General features: G+C 40.7%; 1 protein-coding gene across 1 annotated transcript; it reads right to left on the reverse strand.

Moving 5' to 3' along the window:
- Positions 1 to 24: 24 nt before the first annotated feature.
- park7 (parkinson protein 7) lies at positions 25 to 7,943 on the reverse strand. The gene is made up of 6 exons (XM_085274317.1): positions 7,738 to 7,943; positions 7,128 to 7,229; positions 6,928 to 6,987; positions 3,309 to 3,378; positions 862 to 948; positions 25 to 483 (listed from the first exon to the last, which is right to left on the reverse strand). Exons 1-6 carry the CDS (start codon positions 7,825 to 7,827, stop codon positions 323 to 325), a joined length of 570 nt encoding a protein of 189 aa, XP_085130443.1. The 5' UTR covers positions 7,828 to 7,943; the 3' UTR covers positions 25 to 322.
- Between the last annotated feature and the right edge of the window lie 14,263 nt (positions 7,944 to 22,206).

The raw sequence follows: 22,206 nt of genomic DNA on the forward strand, positions 1-22,206 counted from the left end.
ACAATGGAATAACAAGAGCAGAGATTCATCACACTTGTCCTTTAATGACAGGCATTGCCATACAGCAGTCAAAATAACAGGGAAGCAGTTAGTGGAAATTAGCTACAATATAACAGTGATTATTATCCATATTGTTTCAGTGTCATTGGCAACTTATGAAAGGCAGAGGAAGACGATAACCTTTCACAACAGAATGTTTTCTCAATAGCAAGTCCTGAATCTCGATGCTAGCTATAATGGATTAGCAGTCTCAGCACTGTCAGACTTTTATAGGGGGGAGGGGCTGTGTTGTTTGCAGTCTTGAAAGAAAACATAGCTACAGTCAGTCTTTCATAATAAGAGGAGTCTTGATTTGAGCTGCAACCTCAGCCCCCATAAGTTCCTCTACAATCGTCAGGGCAAACTCAAAACTCGTTCCTGGCCCACGGCTGGTGATGTAATGTCCATCCTTCTGTACTCGAGCCTCTGAATATTTATAGTGGTCTAAAAAAAGAAAGAGCAACACCATAAGGATTATGACAATATGACAGCTTTGAGCTACAAACCGAAAGTCACACATGTCATGATGTTACAGTGAACTATGAGAATGTAGACATGGTCACAATTTCAGCCATTTCTAGTATGTTCTGTCAAATTCTTGTATTGCTTTTCACCTCTGAGTGGTGTGCTCTTCTACTGCAGAGTGACACGATTCTCTATAGGCAAGAAAGCGCTAGTATAGCACCATCTGCTGCCCTTTACAAATACACACACCTCCTCCTGTTCTCTTCTGAGTTTCAGCACTAAATATCAAAAGCCTTTAGCAGTACATGAAGTCACAGGTTTCTGTTTTTGTTGTTTTTGGGTTTGTTTGTTTTTTACCTCCAGCCATCATCTTCTCCTTCATGGCAGGATGTGTAGTCACTGTGCTGCCGAAGCCAATGCCATGTGCCAGAAGAGCAGTGGGACCTGCAGAAGGGCAAAGCTGTGTAAGGTTCATTTAACAGCTTCCTGTTAGAAAGTGACACTAAAGAGCGTGTTCAGCTGCTTGTGTCGGTCTTCGTTTTCATCTTTATGCAGTTCAAAGAACTCAGAGTCAAGAGTAAACTAAGCAAAAGGCTGCATCCTCAAACCGGCCCTTTCAAACTCAATGGAAAATGTTTACAGCAACAAGAAAATGCAAATACACAACATGATGCATTTTACCTTATGGATTTCAGTTGCTAAATCAATGACAGACTTGCAAAGTATGCGATTATAACACTGTGTCCCAAAGGTATCCTTAACTGTACCATTTTTCTAAGTATATCTACATATAGTATATGGTTTCAGCCTCTCGCCAAAGACTTTGAGCCACATTGAGAAGAGAGGTAGGAGAAAGAAAGACATTGACTGCTGCTGCATTAACTTTGGTAATGCCCTACCACTGCAGTGAGCTCATCCAAAAACTGTTAATAAATAGAAAGTTATTGATTATGCTCCTTGGCTGCCTTCCCATGCAGTCTAAAGATTGCACTTCTCCCTGGCACAACAGCAGTCTGCCAGTTAGAGCCAAGCTACTCCTGTTACACACAGTCCCCACCCAGAGGACAGCAGTCTGTGTCTCAGAAGGTCTCTCTCTCCCAGGAACCGCAAGGCAGAGAAAAGTGTGAGGATTATGATGGCTGTTTTATAAATTGTGTATTTATATTTGGGGACCTCTCTTACATCCATGTGTCACTTATTAGCTCAAAATAGAAGTATATATATAAGATACATTTGTCCTGTTTCTTTTGTTTGGTGCATTATTACTCCAATTTTCAATCAAGTCTTTTTTTTATTTTTATTAATTAACTTTTTTTCATGTGTCAGGATAATAACTGGCAGTTTCATTAAACTGTATATTCCTGTGAGGATTTCAGTCATTTCTAGGACACCCTTCAATCCACTTTGCCGCATTGGTCCCCTGTTCCCGTTCGAATTGTCCTTCCTGCGTCCTTTCATCTGTCAAAGAAAATGTCACCTCTTCTGGGTGCACTTGGGGGACGCTTCTTAATCAAAACCTCACCCTTTGTGAATGGGGTTTGCAAATTTCCATAAATTAATGGAGCAGGATATTTATAATTGGTGTATATTTTTCAAGATCTGGATGAGATGCATCCTCTTTTTAGGCTAAATCCACTTACTAAAATGTTCAGAAATGACGTGTGAACCTACCAAACCTCCATCATTTCCTAATCCCATTTGCCAGTACAAAACTAACTTGATGAACCTAAAACCAGAGTATCTTTGTAGATGAGAAATTTTTTATTATTAATTTTTGTCGTCAACTGTTTTGATATATTTTGGAAAAGTGTGCGCATTATTATTTTTTTGTTCAACTACACCATAGCACAATGATCACATTTATGACCACAACATCTTACAAACCCTGCAATCAGTATGTGTCTGTATGTATCTGTTTCCATCACTCTTGAACCTTCCTTGGCTCCTCCAACAACAACAAGACTTTCTTTTTGCCATGTAAAAATGCCAAAGTTAAGGCCATTACAAAATGAGCGTGATGCCAAAAGACAACAAAATTCAACATTTTTCAGAAGCAAATTTGCAAATACTTCATCCTCAAAAAACACACTGTGAAAAAACTGAGGTCAGCGTCAACCGATGATAAGCTGTTCCCGATGTTTCTAAATAAGAAAAGTAAGAAACCGATACTGGTTTCATCCACTTCTCAATACAAGTCAGCAGCAGGGAGAATTTCATGGTTTGACCCAGAGCAGCGTTTAACTGCATGTCTGAGGTAAAATCATCTTATTTCACTATTTCCATATCATTGTGTATTCAATACCAGTGGACATTTTGAGCTGTGTTTGCATTTGTTTACAAATGCATTGTTCTGATTAATCATATCAGTTTATTCACACACAAAAATTGGAAGAAATCTTATGGAAGAAAATAAATGCTGCAAATTTAGCCAGCCAAATTACACGGTCCATATAAACAGCTGTATTAAGAATACATGAGTCTGAAGAATATTTTTAATGCACAAAATATGTGCACGAATTGCATAATCCGCAATTTAAGAAGAATTCTCTCTTTGCCTTTTTTGGATTGAGGCGTTTTCCTTATGGAAAACAGCTTTTAAATGTTAAGATTAGACTTTAAACCAATCAATCTAAAGGCAGCACCAGTCTGTGTGATCAACATTTAATTTTTATTGATTATCTAAAGTAAAACATTTGCTTATTGCCTGTTGAAGCTTTAACCCACAGAGAGTGACCTCAACTCAAGGTTGGTCCTGTGTAATTATGTAATTATGACTTTGTTGTTGTTGTTTCCACAAACTGTACCTGCACAGATGGCTGCAATCAGGCCTTTTCTGCCATCTTGATCTTTCAGCACCTCCTTCACAGCAGGAGACTGCAAGAGAGAGTAAAAGCCAAATGCACAGTGAGTCATTTGCAGTCCATGTGGTTCCACTGAGTATATGCTGACTTTATTATAATCACTGAGATAAGCTGACAATATTTAAAAAACACTCGACACACACAGAGCTACCCAGCAAAAATAAAAACGAATAATATAATGCACCCATCAGATAAATATGACTCGTATATCAAAACTCATATTGTGCATTAAATTTCTTTTTTTTTTAAAAGACAGAATCTGTCAATTTCTTGGCCATTTTCTCATCAAATTCTAAAGCCTAAAATGTGTGTGTGTTGTTGTTGTTGTTTTTTTAAATATAAAATCACTTAAAAGAAGAAAAACACAATCACAACAAATTCCTATCTTGACTCAAGGCTTATTCATCTTCCATTTATCCAATCTACAGAGCTATTTTTGCTTTTCATGATTACAGAGAGGCTGTAGCTGATCCCACCACACACTGGACAGATATCTAAAATCTGAACCAGCGCATAAATTCAATAGACTCGTCCATTAAAAATCCTTGATATAGTGTAAACTAATGTGGTTATTTACCATATTATTTATACAATACAAATACAAAATCTTGTAATATATGCTTCACTGAGTATTTACAAGAACAGTAAAAATATGGATCTCTTTAATCTATTTAAATCTATTTCATTGGCACATTGGACAAGCAGTTAATACAAAAAAAACCAAATTCTTCTGATATAACAATATAAATGCAAACACCAACTGATGCTCTCCACATCCAGCTGGATGGGATAACATGAAACCTGAACACATCTGAAACACACATGGTTCAGTTCATACTATACAAGATCGATGAAGGCCAGCGTATTACACGGATGAGTATTCAGGAGGAAAAAATTGCCATTTCATCACAGAATGACAACAATCTCTAACAGAATTCAGGAAACATAAGTAATGCAGCTCACTGTGAGTTACATTACTTGTCTTTAGTGACTTACAAAAAAGGACACTAGTGACATTTCTGATGATACAGAAAAAAAAAAACATTTTATTGATGTCGACAGCTCAAAGGCAGCAGCATTTATAAGTATAAGTAACTCAAGGGCATTTCCCATCCTCCTTTTCTGGTGACCTAATCTGAAGTGTGATTCTACTGAAACAAGGTGCCAGCAGCAGCAACATTATAGTGCAACAGCAGTAACACACCATGAGTCAATTATAAGCACAAATGTAGCCTCGGTACTGTTTTCTCTGGAAATTTTAAGTAAAGTTTAATATGCCTGCTTCACACTTTAGTTTCACAACAACTACCTTAGCCATGAAACTCTTCAAGAGCTCTACAATACTGTCACATAATCAAACTGAAGAATACTTCTGCCTGGGCTTTTCCACCACATAACCACATCAGTAAATTCCAATCAACGTTTTCTCTTCCTGTCATATGAAGCGCAGTTAGTGATGCTTGGTTGAGTCATTAATTTACTTTTGAGTCACAACATCACCTGGTATATACCACACTGGAGTGGTTAAGTGGTGAAACATGCTTATTGTTTCCACCTTTGGGGGGAACAAAATTCTTTGTGCATATTTTCTAAAGTATTGAGCTTTTTTGAAGGTTACTTTTTGAAGTGAGCTTTTTTTTTTTTTTTTTTTTGAAAAAGTTCCCTTTTTAGGAATTAAATCTTCATTAGCGGCTGACATGGGGCTCCTGCTCTCAGAAAATGCCTAGTCTTTCTGACGTGTATGCTATGGAACACAAAGGCATGGCATTGCTAATAGCACTGATGTCATGCTTTGACGCTGACATAACTCACATAAAATTTACACTAGTGTTATTGCAGATGATATGATATGGCACAGCCCTGCCATGTTCTGGAGACATTTTTGATGCTGGTATGGAGATGCATGGCCTAAGTGCAACCAATTTCTCAATGGTGTGACTAAAAAAAATCCTAGGTCGCAATAGTGCAACCAGCCGTTCAAGTAAAAAAGAAACATCTCCGCAACTGTGAAAGTCTCCGTGTGGTCAACAACAGATACACGTTATGCCCATATGGTGGTCTAAACCAATCAGAGATAGTCAAGGGTGGGACCCCTCTGATTGGCCGTGGTAAAGATATTCCTGTAGGCCTACGTGTGTATGTTTGAAAGTGCAGGCGGATAGAGAGATGTGAGTAGCCTAGGTCTGATAGAAGTAGTAGATGTAGCTGTGGGTAATGAGAAAAGATGAAAAGAACGATTGAAAACTTTCTTGTTAAGCTAAGGCCTGATCCATTCGAAACTGATAGCCAGTGCTCTGACAAAGAGCCATCAACCTCTCAGGTTGTGTCTAACACTGGTCTGGAGATGGCATCAGATAATGAGCCACATATGAGCGACTCTGAGCCAGAGCCCACTGAAAGTCAAAGGGGGAAAGTGTATAGATTTCGAAGAGAATGGCTTGACCAGTTTCCCTGACTAAGATACAGTAAGGCTGACATGATGCACTGCATTTACTGTGGTGTAGTGGCGGGCCCTGCATTTACTTGGTATCAGATCAATACCAGAATTTGCAGTATAACAGAACACTACTCTGTGTTGAATGAGAGAAGAAGTTGGCAGGACAATTCCTAGCCACTTTTCTACATGTGAGTCACTTCCTTGTTTGCACACATTTTTGTTGCCACCTCTTGTGAACATCAGGTAGACCTTTTAAATAATATCCTAAATATCCTTCAAACTGTGAGTCAGTACTAGGCTTGCTGTGTGCTCATTCTAAACGCCGTGTGTGTTAGTTCCCCTGTTCCCCAATTAGCGTCTAACCGGCAAAAATAATCGTCCTACCGCTGCCAAATATTTGCAATTTTAGTAAAAAAATGTTATTGTGATACTATGAAAACAAGATAACATTTCTTGCACATGCATATAGCTAAAAAGAAGCAACAGCATTTCTTTGGATACAATTATCGATTTACAAATCTAGAATGGTCCCAATACTGGAATTTTGGCACCGCAGCAGAGAACTTAAATCCACGAAGGTGGTGATATCAATATGAAACTTAATCTGACAAGGTGGTATTAACTGAGGACCCAAGTGTGTGAGCTAACAGAAAGAGCGTATGCGTTTAACAGTGGATTTATACATGTGCATTAAATCTATGCCATAAGTACGCAGTGACCTGAAAGAATGTACAAAGAACTTGAAAAACCCGAGGGGAAAATATGTTTGCCTATGAAAAAAAACAATAACAACAACATAACAAGATTTTACTTGTTTCTTTTGTCACTGGCACCACATATAAAACACCAGGACACAATCACAAGACAATAAAACACATGATGCACCACACACAAGCAGAACCATTTGTGTAGGTTACATCATAGACTATACAGAAGATTCAGTTTAGACATCTTAATCAAACATAAGACTGATGAACCTTTAGAAACAAATTGTTTCACACTTTTCACTGTCAGTTATTTAGTCCTAATGTTTAGGCAAATTCAAGCATTTTAACTTGTTTTTAATTCTTAAGTCATTTCCAAAAAAAAATTTAATTGTAAAAACTGACCCTCTCCCCATCTCACCTCTGCCAGATTCTGGGCTCCTGGCATTCCTCCTGGTAGCAGGACCACATCATAAGGGCCCTAGAGGGGGGGGGGGAGAACCATCAACACTAACATTTTTCCAATAATAAAGACATACAAGCATATAATATAAGCATTGTAAATAACGCTTTTTTCCCCCTTCTTGTATGTAATGTTAGCAGGTAGTTGCTGAGCCTCACCTGTTTCCTCGCCTCCTCCAGACTGGCATCAGGACAAATGACAACGTTTCTGCTACACTGGACTGGTTCTTTGCCCGTAAGACCAGCTACCGTCACTGCTATCTACATGTATGGGCAGTAAAAGAAAAAAACAACAACAACAGTGCATCATTATCCTGATGGTTCAATGTGGCATTTTGTCTTCACTGGCTGACGTAGACTTTTATTTTAAAAGATATCAAATGGCGGAGATGTGCAACGACGCTGGACTTTGACATTTAACTTGGCCTCTGTCTGCACTCACTAGTAAGGTTATGAGTCCGTCAACCATTAGCAGACAACCCCAAAATAGCTGACTGAACACTTAGCTTATGCGCTTAAATAACCTGGAATATGCAAAGGGGAAAAATTGCTAAGTTAGATCGACAGTGTTAGCAAGCGTTAACTTTAGCACATGATAAGTGCGTATGTAACCCTTATCAAGATATCAGGCTGTTATAACAGTCTTCACAGGCTGATATCTTAACAATGCTGCCACCAATACTGTTGTGAGTCGACTGAAGCGGGGTCTAATTTTTATGGCCGCTAACAGGCTAATTTGCTAAATGCTAACATATAGCATGTTACAAACCCCAGCTCTGCGCATAATATCCACGGGAATAACAGTTTCCATCTCCTCTGCGCCTTTAGACAGGATTACTAACGCCCTCTTTCCTGCCATGTTAGCTTGCAGCTCTGTACTGCTAGGTGCAAAGACGCTAACTTCTGTTTCCAACTTCCAGAAGCAACCTGCACGCGCTGCGAGTTTGACAGGAGGGTTGCCAGACTGCGCGACACTATCCCCCTTCCTAGACTGCGGTCCGTGCCTATTCTACTCGCACCTGCAAGTATGTGAATTAAAAAAGTAAAGTAGTTACTTTTGAAAATAGATTCTTTTATTGTTAGTAGGATTTTGCAAACAAATATATTTTGCACAAGAACAGGACCTGCATAGCATGTCACTGTACCACTCCAGCGCATAACAGCAGGGTGCAAGACGCTAGCAGACAGGGCATACATAACAAAGAGGCTGGCATAGTGTACAGGAACATCTGTGCTCAGTATGGCCTGCAAGTCCTGAGGTCGAAATGCTGTACGCCCCCTCGAGTGGTTGAGAATGAGCAAGTTGAGATCCTGTGGGACTTCTAGATACAGATGGACAAACTAGTGATGGACATAACCAATCGGACATAGTCGCGGTAGACAAGCAGAGGGAGACATCTGTAGTGAAAGATGTAGCCGTAGCAAGATAGATCTCAATTCTCATCCCTATTTATTGTTGCATCATTTTTGCAGGGCAAGTCAGTGAAACCTTAAAATCAATGATGGATGGAGCTCTTGGAAAGCATGATGACCGGGAGATCAGATCACTGGCGAGTGTTTGTTCTTTGCCCCTACTATCTTAGTGCAGTAATGCTTCCTTTCACAGTGCTTCCGGTGGCTCATAACATCCGATCACAGTAAGCCAAGATCACACAGCTTATCCAACAAATCATCATTCCAGCTGCTTGTTATACTATTTCTATGCCTTGGCAGGGTCTGATGGTCTCTACTATGCTGATTTAAGCCAGATTTGAAACACAAGTATTTATATCTCAAGGCTGTTTAACAAAAACAGCATTGTCTTCTGCTGCAGCTGTATCTAATGGTGTTTAATAACAGCCAATGCACTCTTTCTTCCAGTAGGTGGAAGCATTAACCAAAGATTCAAGAAGGATGTAGAAGAATGTATGAGAAAGAATCAATGCAACACTAAACTTTTTTTTAAGAAAATGTCTCATTAGTTCAGTTAATGTCAGGCTCATTGCAGATTAAAACGAGCAGCTCAACAGGTCAATTAACTAAAGTAATGAATTGTTTTAAAAAACATCTCCAGGCATGAGGTCTCAAAAGTCACAAAGTTCTTCAAGATCTGCCTGAGAACTTATTTCTGCACTAAACTCTTAAGACAGTTATGGAATCATATTCCAGTGTAAATCCTAGACCTAATGTCTGGGGCTTTAGTGTGCAGGCACACATCCTAGTTAATGTGCCTCTGTGCATTCTGCTGCTGAGATTCACTTTCGTATTTGTGAGACAAACTAGAGCCCAGTGAAACGGCGGATTAGACAAAAGCGTAGGGGGTGCTGGCAGCAGGTTGTTTATTGCGTGCCTGTGAGTGAATTCAAGAAGCAGCGGTGATTACCAACATATGCAGCTGGGGATCAACTGAACCAGGCCCACGGTGGCACTCGAGCTAATTTCCATACATTAATTCACTTATGTACATTTACTAATTCCCATCAGCATGCAATCATAAAGTGCATGATGACACCAAGGAAATGTTTCAGAGTGACTTGTGACGCAGTTGTAAGTATGACGCTGAAAACAAAGGGTCTGACTAACAACAGATGCACAGAATTATACAACTGTTTGTACGTATTTTTCATCTGAAAACAAAGCACAGGAAAGAGTAAAATGAGATTATAGTGCGAGGTTGACCACTTTCCCTTGGCGTCAAACTTTTAACTTTTAACTTTAAACTACTAAAACCATTACTTCATACCAAAACCATTGATCGCCTGGGTAGTCTGATAAAGATTAATGGCATGCTTGTTTGACCTGCATTGTTATCCAAAACTACCAGAAACTAAAAAACGAGCTGAACTGTGATGCTGACACGTTCATTAGTATAAGCTTATTCTTTTCATATGCTTATACACTGTCCTTCCAATACCAATACAAGAAACAAGGAGAACATGGCCAACTTTTAATAAAGTTAGAGCGGCCAGCTTTTTAGCTAATTTTATCATCTCTAATAGGTTTCTATGGGAAGTTAATAAATTGGTGTTTTCACTGGACTTTTTTTTGATTAACTAACATAACTAACATGCATGCTTGCATGCTACTGAAACATTGAGGCTGTAAGTCAAAGCATATATAGTTTGCTGGAAATTAATAAAAAAAATATGCACAGAGTCACACATTTGGCATATCATTCCCGGTGTATGGTATATTTCTATATTCTGCCTTTTGTGAAATATCAAATTGGCCCGTGGTTTAAAAGCAAGACTCATCAATGGATTCTTTGGCATGTTATTATGTCTCTGGTGCTCCCTTGTGCCTGCATCACCAGGCCCTGCTCTGCTCTGCTTTATCTGGCCCTTCACAGAGGTCTGCTCGAAAACCTGAAGGGCTTCTGGAATCAAACCTCCGGGGAGACGAGAATACAGAAACATTTTTTTTTTTCATAAGACGGGTACAGAGCAAAAAGAAAATCCTCAAACTGAAATGAGGGAATTCCACAAATTACCGTTTGTCGCAAAGTAATCCTGTTACTATTGCAAAGAATATGAAACGGTGTAAACATGGAAATAAACTGCTAATATGGATGTAGCTTACAAGCAGGGGCTCTGTTCAGTTGAGATATACAGCAGCAGACCCTGTTTCAGATCACCAGTAAGGGAGAGTGCCACAAAATTCAAAGTGGTTACAGAAAATTTGCTTCTACAGGAAAGAGATTTACATTTTCAGATGTTTTTCTTTATTTTTTCTTTGAATGATTACATTTCATCTTCTTTTGGTCCAAACCTTTGCTAACTGGTTATTCTTCATACTGATCTACTGGTAACATTTAGGGCTTGCATTGCTGCCCTGCCAGTAAACACATGAATATTAGAAGCACTTTATCTTCCCATCTGTGAAAAGGCTTATATCTCTTTCGCACATTTTTAGCCACTGAGCAGGACGGAGTGATTGACAAGCATATAATCTTGATTGCATCTTGATGCTATTACCTTACGCTCCCAAGTGCTCAGGTGACAGCTGGGGGACAGTGGGGAGATCCAGGGGAAAAGGTGACATTGAATTTTTTGCACTTGTGTCTGCAGTCGTCCGCCAAGTACGGACACAAGATGGCGCCAGTTGAGTGAGTTCAACTTTGTGTGGGGTCATGCAATAGCGTGGACATTGGTGTCTGAATACTGACAATCTGAGTATATAATGAAAAAACAACAACAAAATTTTGGTTTGTAAGGATGCAACAAAGGCAGTCAAATAATTAAAAGTTGTAAATTGAGGAAATATATACGTCGTATACAGATATACGTCGCAACATTCATTAAACAATTTGTGTTAAATGCTTTAGAATTATTCAAAATGAGATTCCTCCAAATCCAATGCATGACAAATTGTTTTGAACCACAGAGGCAGTATTATAAATTAAGGCAGCACATTAATGTGTTGTTTAGATTATTGGGTGTGTGTAACAACATGGACCAGAATTGCCTCACAGTCATTTCTGGTTGCAGTAATCTGCCTATCCTCAAATTATGCCCCTATCCAAGGAGGAGGAGAAAGATGGGGGGTGTATTTGAGGACTTTCTTTTTTCCTTTATTCTCCACTCTCTGTCTCAGAGAGTACCAGTCTGTTTTGCTCTCAGCTTGCCTCTATTAGATGTCTTAATGCTGTACAGTGTGGCCTATCTTCAAACAGGAATGCTGATGATACTGGCCCTGCAGCGGTGCTTCCCCCCAGCCTCAGCCCCGGCCTGCTCCTCTGCACAGAGGGCAATAAAGACACAAGGAGGATTAGTGTTGTGTGCCTAACAAAGTGGTTGCCAGAGAGTGAGAGGGCCATGCCCATGGGCGCAACCACAACCCTGCTCAGATCCACTCGGCGCTGTCGAGGTCCCCCCCCGCTTGTGCTTCCCTAAGGTCCGCACTCTCTCAGGGAGCTCTGTGGATGTGTGATAGACTCTGTGTGGGTGAAGTCGTGTTGATGCTAAAGAAGCAGAGGACGCAGCAAGATAATCCATGGCTTAAGCAGTGCTGTAGTAACTTTTCCCCCTTATACAAGGGAACATATGTGCAAACAGTTAAATATAATTCAATCACATATTCACGGTGAGCATCTTTTCACTAAATACTTTCCCATATTGAGCGAAAGTTCCAACTTACTAGTAGGCGTTAAACCCCCCCACACACACGATCGTGTACTTTATCCTAAATGTCCACTGCAAGGACAGTGCACTGGTTCTCTGTGTTGATTTATCCTACTCACCATCCGGTGGAAAACAAGGTTTAATACAGATCATGCAGGCTTAAGGCCTTACTTTCTGTTTATGGATATCTCTTTCACTATAACCAGCGCTTATACAAATGGAACACCATATAATTGTACAAGTCTGACAAACAGAGGGCCTGTGGTCTTGTAAATGTTGTCACATTAGATAGGAGTGTTACATCTGACATTACTGTGAAGGTGCATGTCTGCAGGCCGGCAAAGACGGTAGCCTCTGGTTTGATGGAGAGCCGTGTACAGGACAGGACAGGTGAACCAAACAGCTGCTACCCCCATTTTTCCCTTAAAAACCCCAGCGTGACAGATCAGGCCATGGCTCTCACACATAACGGCCCACTTTTCACACGGTAGCTGTCTCAGGCCACGTTACACACGTCTTTTAGATGGTCCATTTTGTGCGTTGGGTAATGAAATTTACGCTGGAGACCCCCGAATATGCAGACATATGGTGTCTATTAATGCTCCTCTCTCCCTTTTCAGCTGTAGCCCTCTGCCCAGCACTATGGTCTGTTCCCGCCTGTCTGTTTTGGGTCCTCTTCACTTCTCAAGCTGTTTGCCTTTTACCTCTGTCACGCCAGCCAGGATTCACACAGCAGTATGTACTGCTGCGTATGAAAGAAAGGCCGCGTTCTGTTAATACTTGGCTAAGTTTACATGTTCATTCACACTTGATTATGGGGGAATCCCCGAGTTAAGAATTGTTCCAGTATGTCAGAGAGGCACAATAAGGAAAAGGCTGTCCCTTTAAACCCTAAATAACACAATGTGTTTAATATTTAAGAACATATGTACATAAAAAAAAATGCTCAGGACTGATTTTATAGGGAGAAATGGAACAAAACAGATTATAAAATAAATATATGATTTTCAGAATATTTTGTAACTTTTCACAATTCAGTGGACGCTATCACGGCTCGATTACTGTGCTCATATCTGAATGTGGAATTACTCATATACATATGTGGTGTACTTAGAGCTGAGCATAATTCATAGTGCAGCAAATTTACCAAAAAAATCATATTCTGTCCAGTTTTTTCCTCTTCAGGCCCCTGAATTGATGGCCGCGGTAAGCTTCATTCTTTGAATGTTGTGTGGAAGCCAAAACTGATGGTAAAAAATCCCTTTTCCATTAGTTGGTAATGGAACTGGATACTCAATGGTCTCCCTCTGCAAAGTATTATTCTGTTAAAAAAGCATGCAGGTGTAGTCTATTTTTACCTGCATAAGCCTTTATAGATTAACACAGTTTACCAGTCCCTGCTCGGCTTTTGGTACACCACCCTAACTCTGAAATTAACCGGATTCCGCTCACTTAATCCCCCACTTTTATATAAATGCATACCACATTATTTGACTTAATGTCTGAGACGTTTCCAAACAATTTTCCTATAAAAGTTCTTCGAATTGGTATAAAAACATTCCCACGAAAATGATGGATTCTTTATTGTTATTGAAGGGGATATTTGCAGCAAGCAGTGTAATTTTTCTGGGTTTTGGAGGAGACAAACTATAAATCCTATGAGATCTCAATTATGTCTGTTTTTTTCCCCCCTCACCATTCCCACACTTTTGATTTCCACTTTAAAAGGAGAATGATATATCCCTATGATTGGAAATGTTCAATGCACTTCTGGAAGTGGGTGCACTGTCCTGTGCAGATAAGGTTGCGAATGCAAGATCTGTTTCTCTGAAATAGAAGCCTGACAAACAGTGCTGTCTCTCCCAGACACAGTGGGAGAGGAGTGCGCTCAGATGGAAGTCTTTGAGACCAGGCTTTTTAATATCGGCGCCTCTGTAACATCAGTAAGGTGACATTTCGGCAGCACCATCAAGATCCAACAGTGGCCATGCTGCTTCAACAATCAATTATCCATGCATAACATCCCACCAGTGTGTGCGACATGAATCAGTCCTGGACCAGGCTTCTCCTCCGCCTTGATTCTCAAGAAAAGAGAGACCTTTCATTCGACCCTTAAGTAAGGCAGAAATGCTCTGAGTGTTGATAAGAGAGTGAAGAGAGGAAAGTCATGAAAAAAACAGGCAAATCAGGACTGATATTTATTTGCATTATCTTGAAAGGAGCTCAGATTGGTTTCATTCCAGTGACTGTGAATTGTGATCCAGAGAGCACAATGAGCATCTCCAAGCAGGAGCCAACGTTATGATTGAACGGGCAGAATACATTCTTTGTAGTGCTTGGTGGACTACAGGCAAGAATGCATAATATCTGTTGCCCAAGGAGAAGGAAATACATTTCACAGCGCATATTGCTCGTATCAGGTTTGAGACCAGTTTAGTTGTTATATGATTGTTATCAACGCAGTGGCTGTACATAATTTACTTCCACAAATAACTGACACGAATGACATGTCCTCAGTAGACTGATTTTTTTCCCTCCAGCTTTTGGCCTTCTTCTGCTCGCAACAGGCTATTTAGGATACAGCAGGAGTCGGAGACATTAAAGAGAGAGAGACTGATTCTCGTGCATCAGAAAACTGTTTGACCAAAACTTTCTGCCATGGTAACGTTAAGTATTAAATATGAAAGTTCAAAATGCTCTTTGCAAAAACACCGACTTATGTTATGGCACTTGGCTCGACATCATAAAGTATATCTTGATCTAATCAGATCGTATATCATATTACAGATGCAGCCTACATACGACATGTGTGATAACTGTGTTAAGTATAAGACTTTGTGCACTAAAACCTCACACTAACTGAAATCAGAGTCTGAGGTCCCGTCTGGCACAGACATCTACTCCCTGAACCCAGAAGCTTTCTCCAGTGTTTGACAAACAGCACCATTCCCCCGCTCGCCTTCATTTCCATCTGTATGCTATCACTTGGCTGTCAGCGGCTGGATTGGCCTGTAGTTTGCAGGATGAAAGGCAGAGAGATCCTGTTGAGTGAATAATCTTGCCAGTTTACAGAGGAGAGGAGAGTGGATGTCAACTTGACAGACTGTGAGTAGCACACAGATTTGGGATTCATGGGCAATCCCATAGGCCCTTTAAGTCTGGACGTGTGAATGTGAAATCAATAGTACATCCATACAACAGTTTGTTTGCTGGACCCTGAAAACCTTTGTTATGAAAATAAGAGTCATGGATCTTTACCTTGTGGATTGAGGACACAAAAAAAGGGACTATAAACATGGGATTTCAGCATGAAAATCTTGAAACCCCCCCCCCCCCCCACTGTTTTTTTACTGTAAGTGAAGGCATGCACTATTCAAATGCATCTATTTATAAACACAATGAAATTTTAAAACATGAAAGCAGAGATCGGGCGCACACTTTGGTTAATACGAAATCTCTTTTGTGTCTTTGTGTAAAATTTCCGATTATATTCCCCGTGAACGGGTTGGTTTTAATTACCATATTCACCTGTGATTATTTAAATGAAAAGTGTCACATCCTGTAGGTAAAGATCACCTTTCGAGACATCTCACGAGAACTGTATATACTCCACATACAAACCGCTTCATCCTCAGACACTGTGTCACCATGACCTGCATCATAGGAGGAATTCAATAGATTTCAATGGCACCTTTATAGTCATATGCATGTGCAGTGTGTACATATAACATAGCTGTCTGGGTTGGCAGTGCCATCATGCCCTGCTGTTTATTTGATATGCAAAGGAGTGCTGTGGAGCAGCTCCACGGTCTTTGCTAAAGTACTTTACTCCTCACATAACCCAAAGTGGCAGCAGCAGCATCAGGATGAGCTCCAAGAGCGAGGTGGCTCCCTCTCAGTAATTTATAATGCACTTAACTCCTCTACCCTGTTGATTGTCTGCATTACCAAGAATCAAGCACGAGGCAAAACAAATAAAAAATGCCACTTTTTATTCTGGTTTAACGCCATCAAAAGCACAAGTCTTTTATTACGTTCCTGTTCATTCAATCAGGGTCTGTGTGCAACAGAAACCCGGGATTACACTGGCGAAGGGGAAAAAAGCCCACTTCAAACTGCTTCCATAAACACCATCAAAGAGCAGCTCCTTAAAAAGCCTGGGTGAAACAGAGTGAAGCGGAGGGAAAAATAAACATAAAATGTGTCAGTTAAAGTGTGTTTAAAATCTAGAAAGTTTGGAAAATGCCCAGAAAATATCGTTATTGAAAACACTTTTCGCGCTGATAGATTGTTGAGAAACAGGCGCTGCAGGGAGTCCAGCCACACCCTTCGTGCCATATGGACACAACGCTGTCTTCCCAGAGTTCTGTGCTGCCACTCTAAACCTGCATCGTATGGAAGAAGGGGGAGGGTATTATTAAATGTGGAGGGCCTGCAGGTAGCTCCCAGGATCAGACACAGGGAGAGCGAGAGGGGGTTGTTTGGCTTAAGTGTTTTTTATTAGGGTAGATGGAGACCTAAACTCCATAACAAAGCTCCCAGACAGGGGCCCACTTTCCCTTCTCACTCCAAACAGGCCCATATCAAAACACCGGCCCCTCACAGACATGCCCCACAAATATGGCATGTTCTCTTTTTTCACGTGGCTCAGCTTTCTCCCTGTCAAAATACAAATGGTCTGTGATGGAATTCAGCAATTTCCTTTATCATCTGCAACAAGCCCATTTCCTGGTAATTAAACCCACAATTATTGTTGAAAAAAACAAAACAAACTACAACGAGTATTGACAATGTCCCTGTATGTATATATGTTTTTAAATTAGCAACATATTTATGAAAAGCTGTAAAAACTATGTAAAAGAAAACAACAACTGCATTGTAGATGCCTGTCAGCACCCTAAACCCAAAGTAAGAAATATTGTAAGCTGCTCAGCCAAGTTTGAGTTTGGCTCCACCTCTGCTCTATATTTTTCACACAGTGCGGCAGTGCATATTAGAGCCAGCTGGCTCAATGACATAACTTCCTCCTCCAGTTGTAACAATATGGTGACATGAACATGTGTAAGCCTGCTTTTACACTGCCCATCACTGGCACAAGAACGCCCCGAACATCTGCTCTGAACAAGGACAACTTTTCGGGTGAAGCCTCTCAATGGAAGAACTTTGTCCAACTTTGTACACTAAAGTTACGGGCTGCAGATGTGATTGGATGGTAGTTTACCACCACTTTTCCAAGAAACTTTTCAGACTTTGCAAAATGTAAATAAAAACAGACAACAATGCATTGAAAAAACATTTAAATCATTATTACTGTATTTAACCGAAAATAGTACAAAGTTTTTTAAAAATCTGATGGTTGTGAAAAATACTTGTTTACTTTGATTTGATTTAGATAAAACAGAAAAAATGATGGGAGCAACAAAACATAGTCCTTTGTGAAATAAATCATTAGCAACATAATTCACTGGCAACAGTGAATGTATAGATGTATTGTTCAATTCTTTAAAAACGATGTTCCTCAGTGTAAAAATCCAAAGGATTTATTGTGTTTGGTTTCATGTATGTTTTGGTAGAAAGATTTAGAGAATTCAGAAAAGCCTCAGTATGCAAATGAAAAGGCCATACTGCACCAATGCTTGGCTGTCTGGGCCTTCAGGCAGCACTTCATTGAAAACAGACTCAATTCTATAGTTTAAATCAATGAATGGGATCAGGAGTACTTCAGGAAACAGTTTCTTGCTGCATCCACAAATTAAACTTCAAACTCAACCAGTACAGATATAGAAAAAAAAACCTCAAAACACATAAACAAGATCCAGATACTCTCTGGAGAAGTCTTGGGGCTCATTCAAGATGGATGGTGTTTGAATGACAAGCTGTTCTGTGGTTCTGACCAATAAAATTGTAAAAATGTGACGATTGTTTGGGCTAAGAAGAAGAGGGACCATCCACAGGGCTGACTTCACATTTTCCAAGCCAGCAAATCTGATTGTGTGAGTAACTTTCACATCTGTGAGGGTACCATTTCTACTACATATACATACTTTTACACCTTCCTTTTGAAGAAGCTCTTGCTTACTTCACCAAGATACTGCCAAACAACAGTCTGCATGTATTCATACAGCATGACCCAGTAGTATGAGAGTATAAGCGCAAACCTGGCCTGTCTGAGGTCCAGACCTGAAACCCTTTCTCACACTTTCACAGTTTTTTTGGAACTTTTTTCTTCTATACTTTTTCTCGTGGAAACCTGATTGTCTGTTACATCAATTAACCATATTTGAATTTACTTCTCTATCTGTATATATCTATCTATTAAGTAGTGTGTGGAAAGCTTTGTGATTTGATGACAGGATGATAGAGAACTTTACCTTATCTTGACCCTGCTGCTGGTATCGCTTGAGTGCTGTGAACACAGAAAGAGAAAAAAAACTTTCCCATCTGGTTTGCCATCACTCCAACTGCTGCTGTTATACGAGTGGGAACTTACAGTGGTCTCCACTGGACACAGAAAATGAAGAAAGGAGGAGGAATAATTGGAAAGAGGGACGGATTCAGTTGAAAGATCCAGCTGCTGGGCCATCTGAAGCCTGGGAAAGTCTGATATTGTTTTTAATGTATGTGTGATCACCTCACATCAGTCTGACTTACAAAGCCTCCCTAAAAAATGTAGGGAACAGGTGGAGCGGGAAGTTGGCAAAGAGTGAAAAAGAATGCTGGGTCACTTGTGCCAACATTATGTGCTGCGCTGAGCCCTATTTTTCCTCCTGCAATGCAGTAAATCACATTTATCTGCTTAATTTTCCCACAGTCTCCCATTAAAATGCAATCTTTTGAAAATAATTTCCCGACATTTTATCAGTGTCTTATATTTAGTAGTTTGTTTCAGTTTAAGCAGGTAAATGTGAGAAGAGAAGAAGAGAAGAAAACTTGTTCTATAGCATTAATGTGGTGCAATGCGGGTGCCGACTGTATAGATTTGTGTATACTGACTTCTCTGTTTTTGTAATGTTTCATTGAACAAAACAAACAGCCAGCCCCACAATCCAGTTTTATCCATAACCTCTGAAATGAGACTTTATGTTTCATACAAACTGCATCTCGGTTACATCAATAATCCTGCAAATGAAATCGATTTCCCCTCCCGCTCTTCCAATTCTGATCACAGCTGGGTTCCCCATATGGAGTATTAATGGGGTGGAGCACCCTGAGCCTGATCTAAAGCTGGAGAATTCTGGGCACACCACAACATCAAATCCCACTGTAATTACCTTCATGCAAACACAGGGGCCCTCTCCAACACAATATGGGTTGGAGAAATGGGATTTATGTGCATTGTTTTTGACGCTGGAATTGATCTTGAAAATTGTTTGGTGCAATTTACCGAGATGCTTAAGAAAATTGCAGAGCACCGAGTGCGTGCCATACAAATGTCATTTTGCAATGAGCTCAATATACCAGCTCTGCATTGCTCATCTACATTTTTGACAGCAATGACTCCGGTACAATGCAACAATAGCTAATCATTGTGTTTTTCCCCATAAATTCACATTACTGAGATGATGGATCTTGACAATCGTCACTCATCTTTTTCAGTTAACGAGAAATTTTCCAAATGGAAGATGAAACCAATTTTAGCCATGCAGATGGCTAAGTCGCCGTTTCTCCTCAATTAGCTTACACATGTATTCGAGCCCACAGGAAATAAAATGCCATTTTGTCATGAGATTATACTATCTGACATAAGGCTATTGTCTTAATTCCCTTAGGCTGTGGTGTTGAGAAATCACTAAACATATAGAGGGCCAGGCTATATCCTGTCTTACAGACGTCCCTATCCCATCATGCACACCCCAGCCTTCTCTCTCCAGCAGGTGGGGGTGGTCATGCACCACGCAACACAGTTATGGGTTTAAGTCTGAAATCTACATACTGAAATGACTTCAGCTCCCTCTCACAATGCCAAACTTGCTGGAAGTCTGATGAGTTTATTTCATCAATTTCAGAAATGCTGCAGAGAGAGAGAGAGAGAGAGTGAAGGAGAGATGCACAGAGTGAGGGGAGAGAGTCTATTTCTATATACAATAGCCTGTGTCCATCATCCTCAGAGTATGTGTGTGCATGCGCTCTCATACCCCTCTGCATACATATATGTGTGGAAGTAAGTTTGATGTGAATCCTCTCTGCCCTCTGAGTAGCACAGTGACTGCTGTCCATCTGCTCCAGGGTCTCAGGTGTGTGTTATCTATTCCCATGCCCCTGGGAACTTTCAACAGATATGCCAGTCAGCCCGGGCCGAACTGCTCTTGTAAATTACTCACTAAACAGCCCTGCCCTGGATTCTGCATTCGGGGGAAAATCAATTATTTGACCCCCCCTTACATTTCACAGTCCATTTTCAGCATGCTGGGGCCAATTACACCCAGCAGAAAGACTACTCTTTATGTCATTCCCACGATGACCTCCATCTTGCAGCTCCACACGGAGCACTGTTAATGCACCAACTACAAGCACTTGTGCCACGAAGGAGCGTGCTAATGCACTGGTTACCCACACTTTAGCCACACCAAGCACACAAATACAGCAGCTGAGAGGCAGCACTACAGCTGCACACAGTCAGCTGTAGTGTCTCCCAACTGGGAGGTGATCATCCCGTGTCCAGTGCACTGAGCGAATGCCACTGACGGTTTGACAGCCCTAATGAAAGCTGATTACCAGGAGGCATCTATTAATTTGTCCTTAATCATGACAAAGAGAGTCTGTGGCTAACAGCTGTGAAATGGCAGCCGCCGCGCGGAAATGAGGCTCAGGGAAAGGCCGGGGACAAGGGGTTAGGCCTTGTGCTGTCATTAACTGCCTGCCATTGTGTGTGCTCGCTCAGAGCTTAGCTACAGGTAACTCAATAAGATAACACGGAGTGTCGCTCAGCCCTGGTCTTTGTGAAGAGCTACTGCTGCGAATCCTGGGCGGCTGTGCAAAGAATAGGAGGATATTGGTTTGCATGCTCCGAGCAGGAGTTCTTATGATCCAGGTGAGAAGCTGACAGTAACAGGTTTAAGCTCTCTTCCTTTATCTGCTGTGGGGTTGCTGAGGGAAAAGTCAATCACTGAGAGAACAGGCCCGCTGAATGAGGAACTGAGCTGGCTATTCAAAGTAACACTATAACAGATGTATGCTCAATTAAGGCCTGATTTTAGATTTCTAGAACGTGAGCAAATAAATGACAGCTCTGCTTTGTGATTGTGGCTGACATTTAAAATAAAGACAAACAACCAACTCCAGTAATCCACAGATTTCATGCAGCGAGGGCACATCGTAATGAAATCATCATATTTTAATATTTACAGCTGTGTCAAATCCTGGATGTAGCTACTTTGGCGGATTGCTGTAGTGATGTTCAGAGGAGGAGGTCCTCGTTGAACGATCTGCCAGCCTAGAGTGGCTAATGTGGTTTATAGGACCCTTGGGAAGCATTGGGAGGGGAGATAATTGTGGTGGCTGTCACAGGGTCTGTGATATAACAACACCACTGAGTGTTTAACCCGTACAATGATTTACCATGAGGCTAATTGATCTCTGTGTTTCTATTGTGTTTGCAACACAAACACACACCCCAATGGCACACGTGTAGCCTGTGATAGGTGTTTTTAGGAGCGTGCTTTACAGGCTGATTAGAGCCCATGTTCAGATTACAAGCCATGTTTCTGTCAAGTACAAGTACAGCTCAGAACACTTGGCACATTTTAGCAGTACAAGGACACAGTTTGTCCAGTCTTAAAGAGAAACACGATTAACCAAATTGCCACTTCATCTCTTCGGCTTTCAAGTGGAAGTTTCTGTTGTACCGGCCTGTTGTTGTATAAGTCAGTTTTCACAGGAAGCCACAGGTATAGCTGTGTCCAATCCAGAGAACATTCGGCACAAATGTTCATGTCCGATCCACCCTCCCACTCCAAGTTTCTCCTTGACTACTGATCAAACTTAACAATAGGAGCTTGATTCATCTCCCTTGTAGCAGAAATGCAGGTGAATCATGTGGTTAGTCTACATTGTCTTACCACTTTGACCACTAGAGCCTTTAAATGATCTATGCTAATATTTAATAGTTTAATAATTTGATGCACATTATCTGTGTTATC

The sequence above is a fragment of the Mchenga conophoros genome, linkage group LG5, assembly GCF_057382185.1.
Source record: "Mchenga conophoros isolate Kocher_MC1m ecotype Shallow Benthic linkage group LG5, M_conophoros_male_GT1.1, whole genome shotgun sequence".
Classification (NCBI taxonomy): domain Eukaryota; kingdom Metazoa; phylum Chordata; class Actinopteri; order Cichliformes; family Cichlidae; genus Mchenga; species Mchenga conophoros.

What these genes read in the sequence shown, in the direction of transcription:
- park7 (XM_085274317.1), bottom strand. Translation starts at nt 7,827, where the DNA reads ATGGCAGGAAAGAGGGCGTTAGTAATCCTGTCTAAAGGCGCAGAGGAG. An exon ending in TGGAGGAGGCGAGGAAACAG is followed by an intron (nt 6,988 to 7,127) that starts GTGAGGCTCAGC and finishes CCCCCCCTCTAG; the next exon opens with GGCCCTTATGATGTGGTCCT. An exon ending in GAGCCCAGAATCTGGCAGAG is followed by an intron (nt 3,379 to 6,927) that starts GTGAGATGGGGA and finishes TCTCTCTTGCAG; the next exon opens with TCTCCTGCTGTGAAGGAGGT.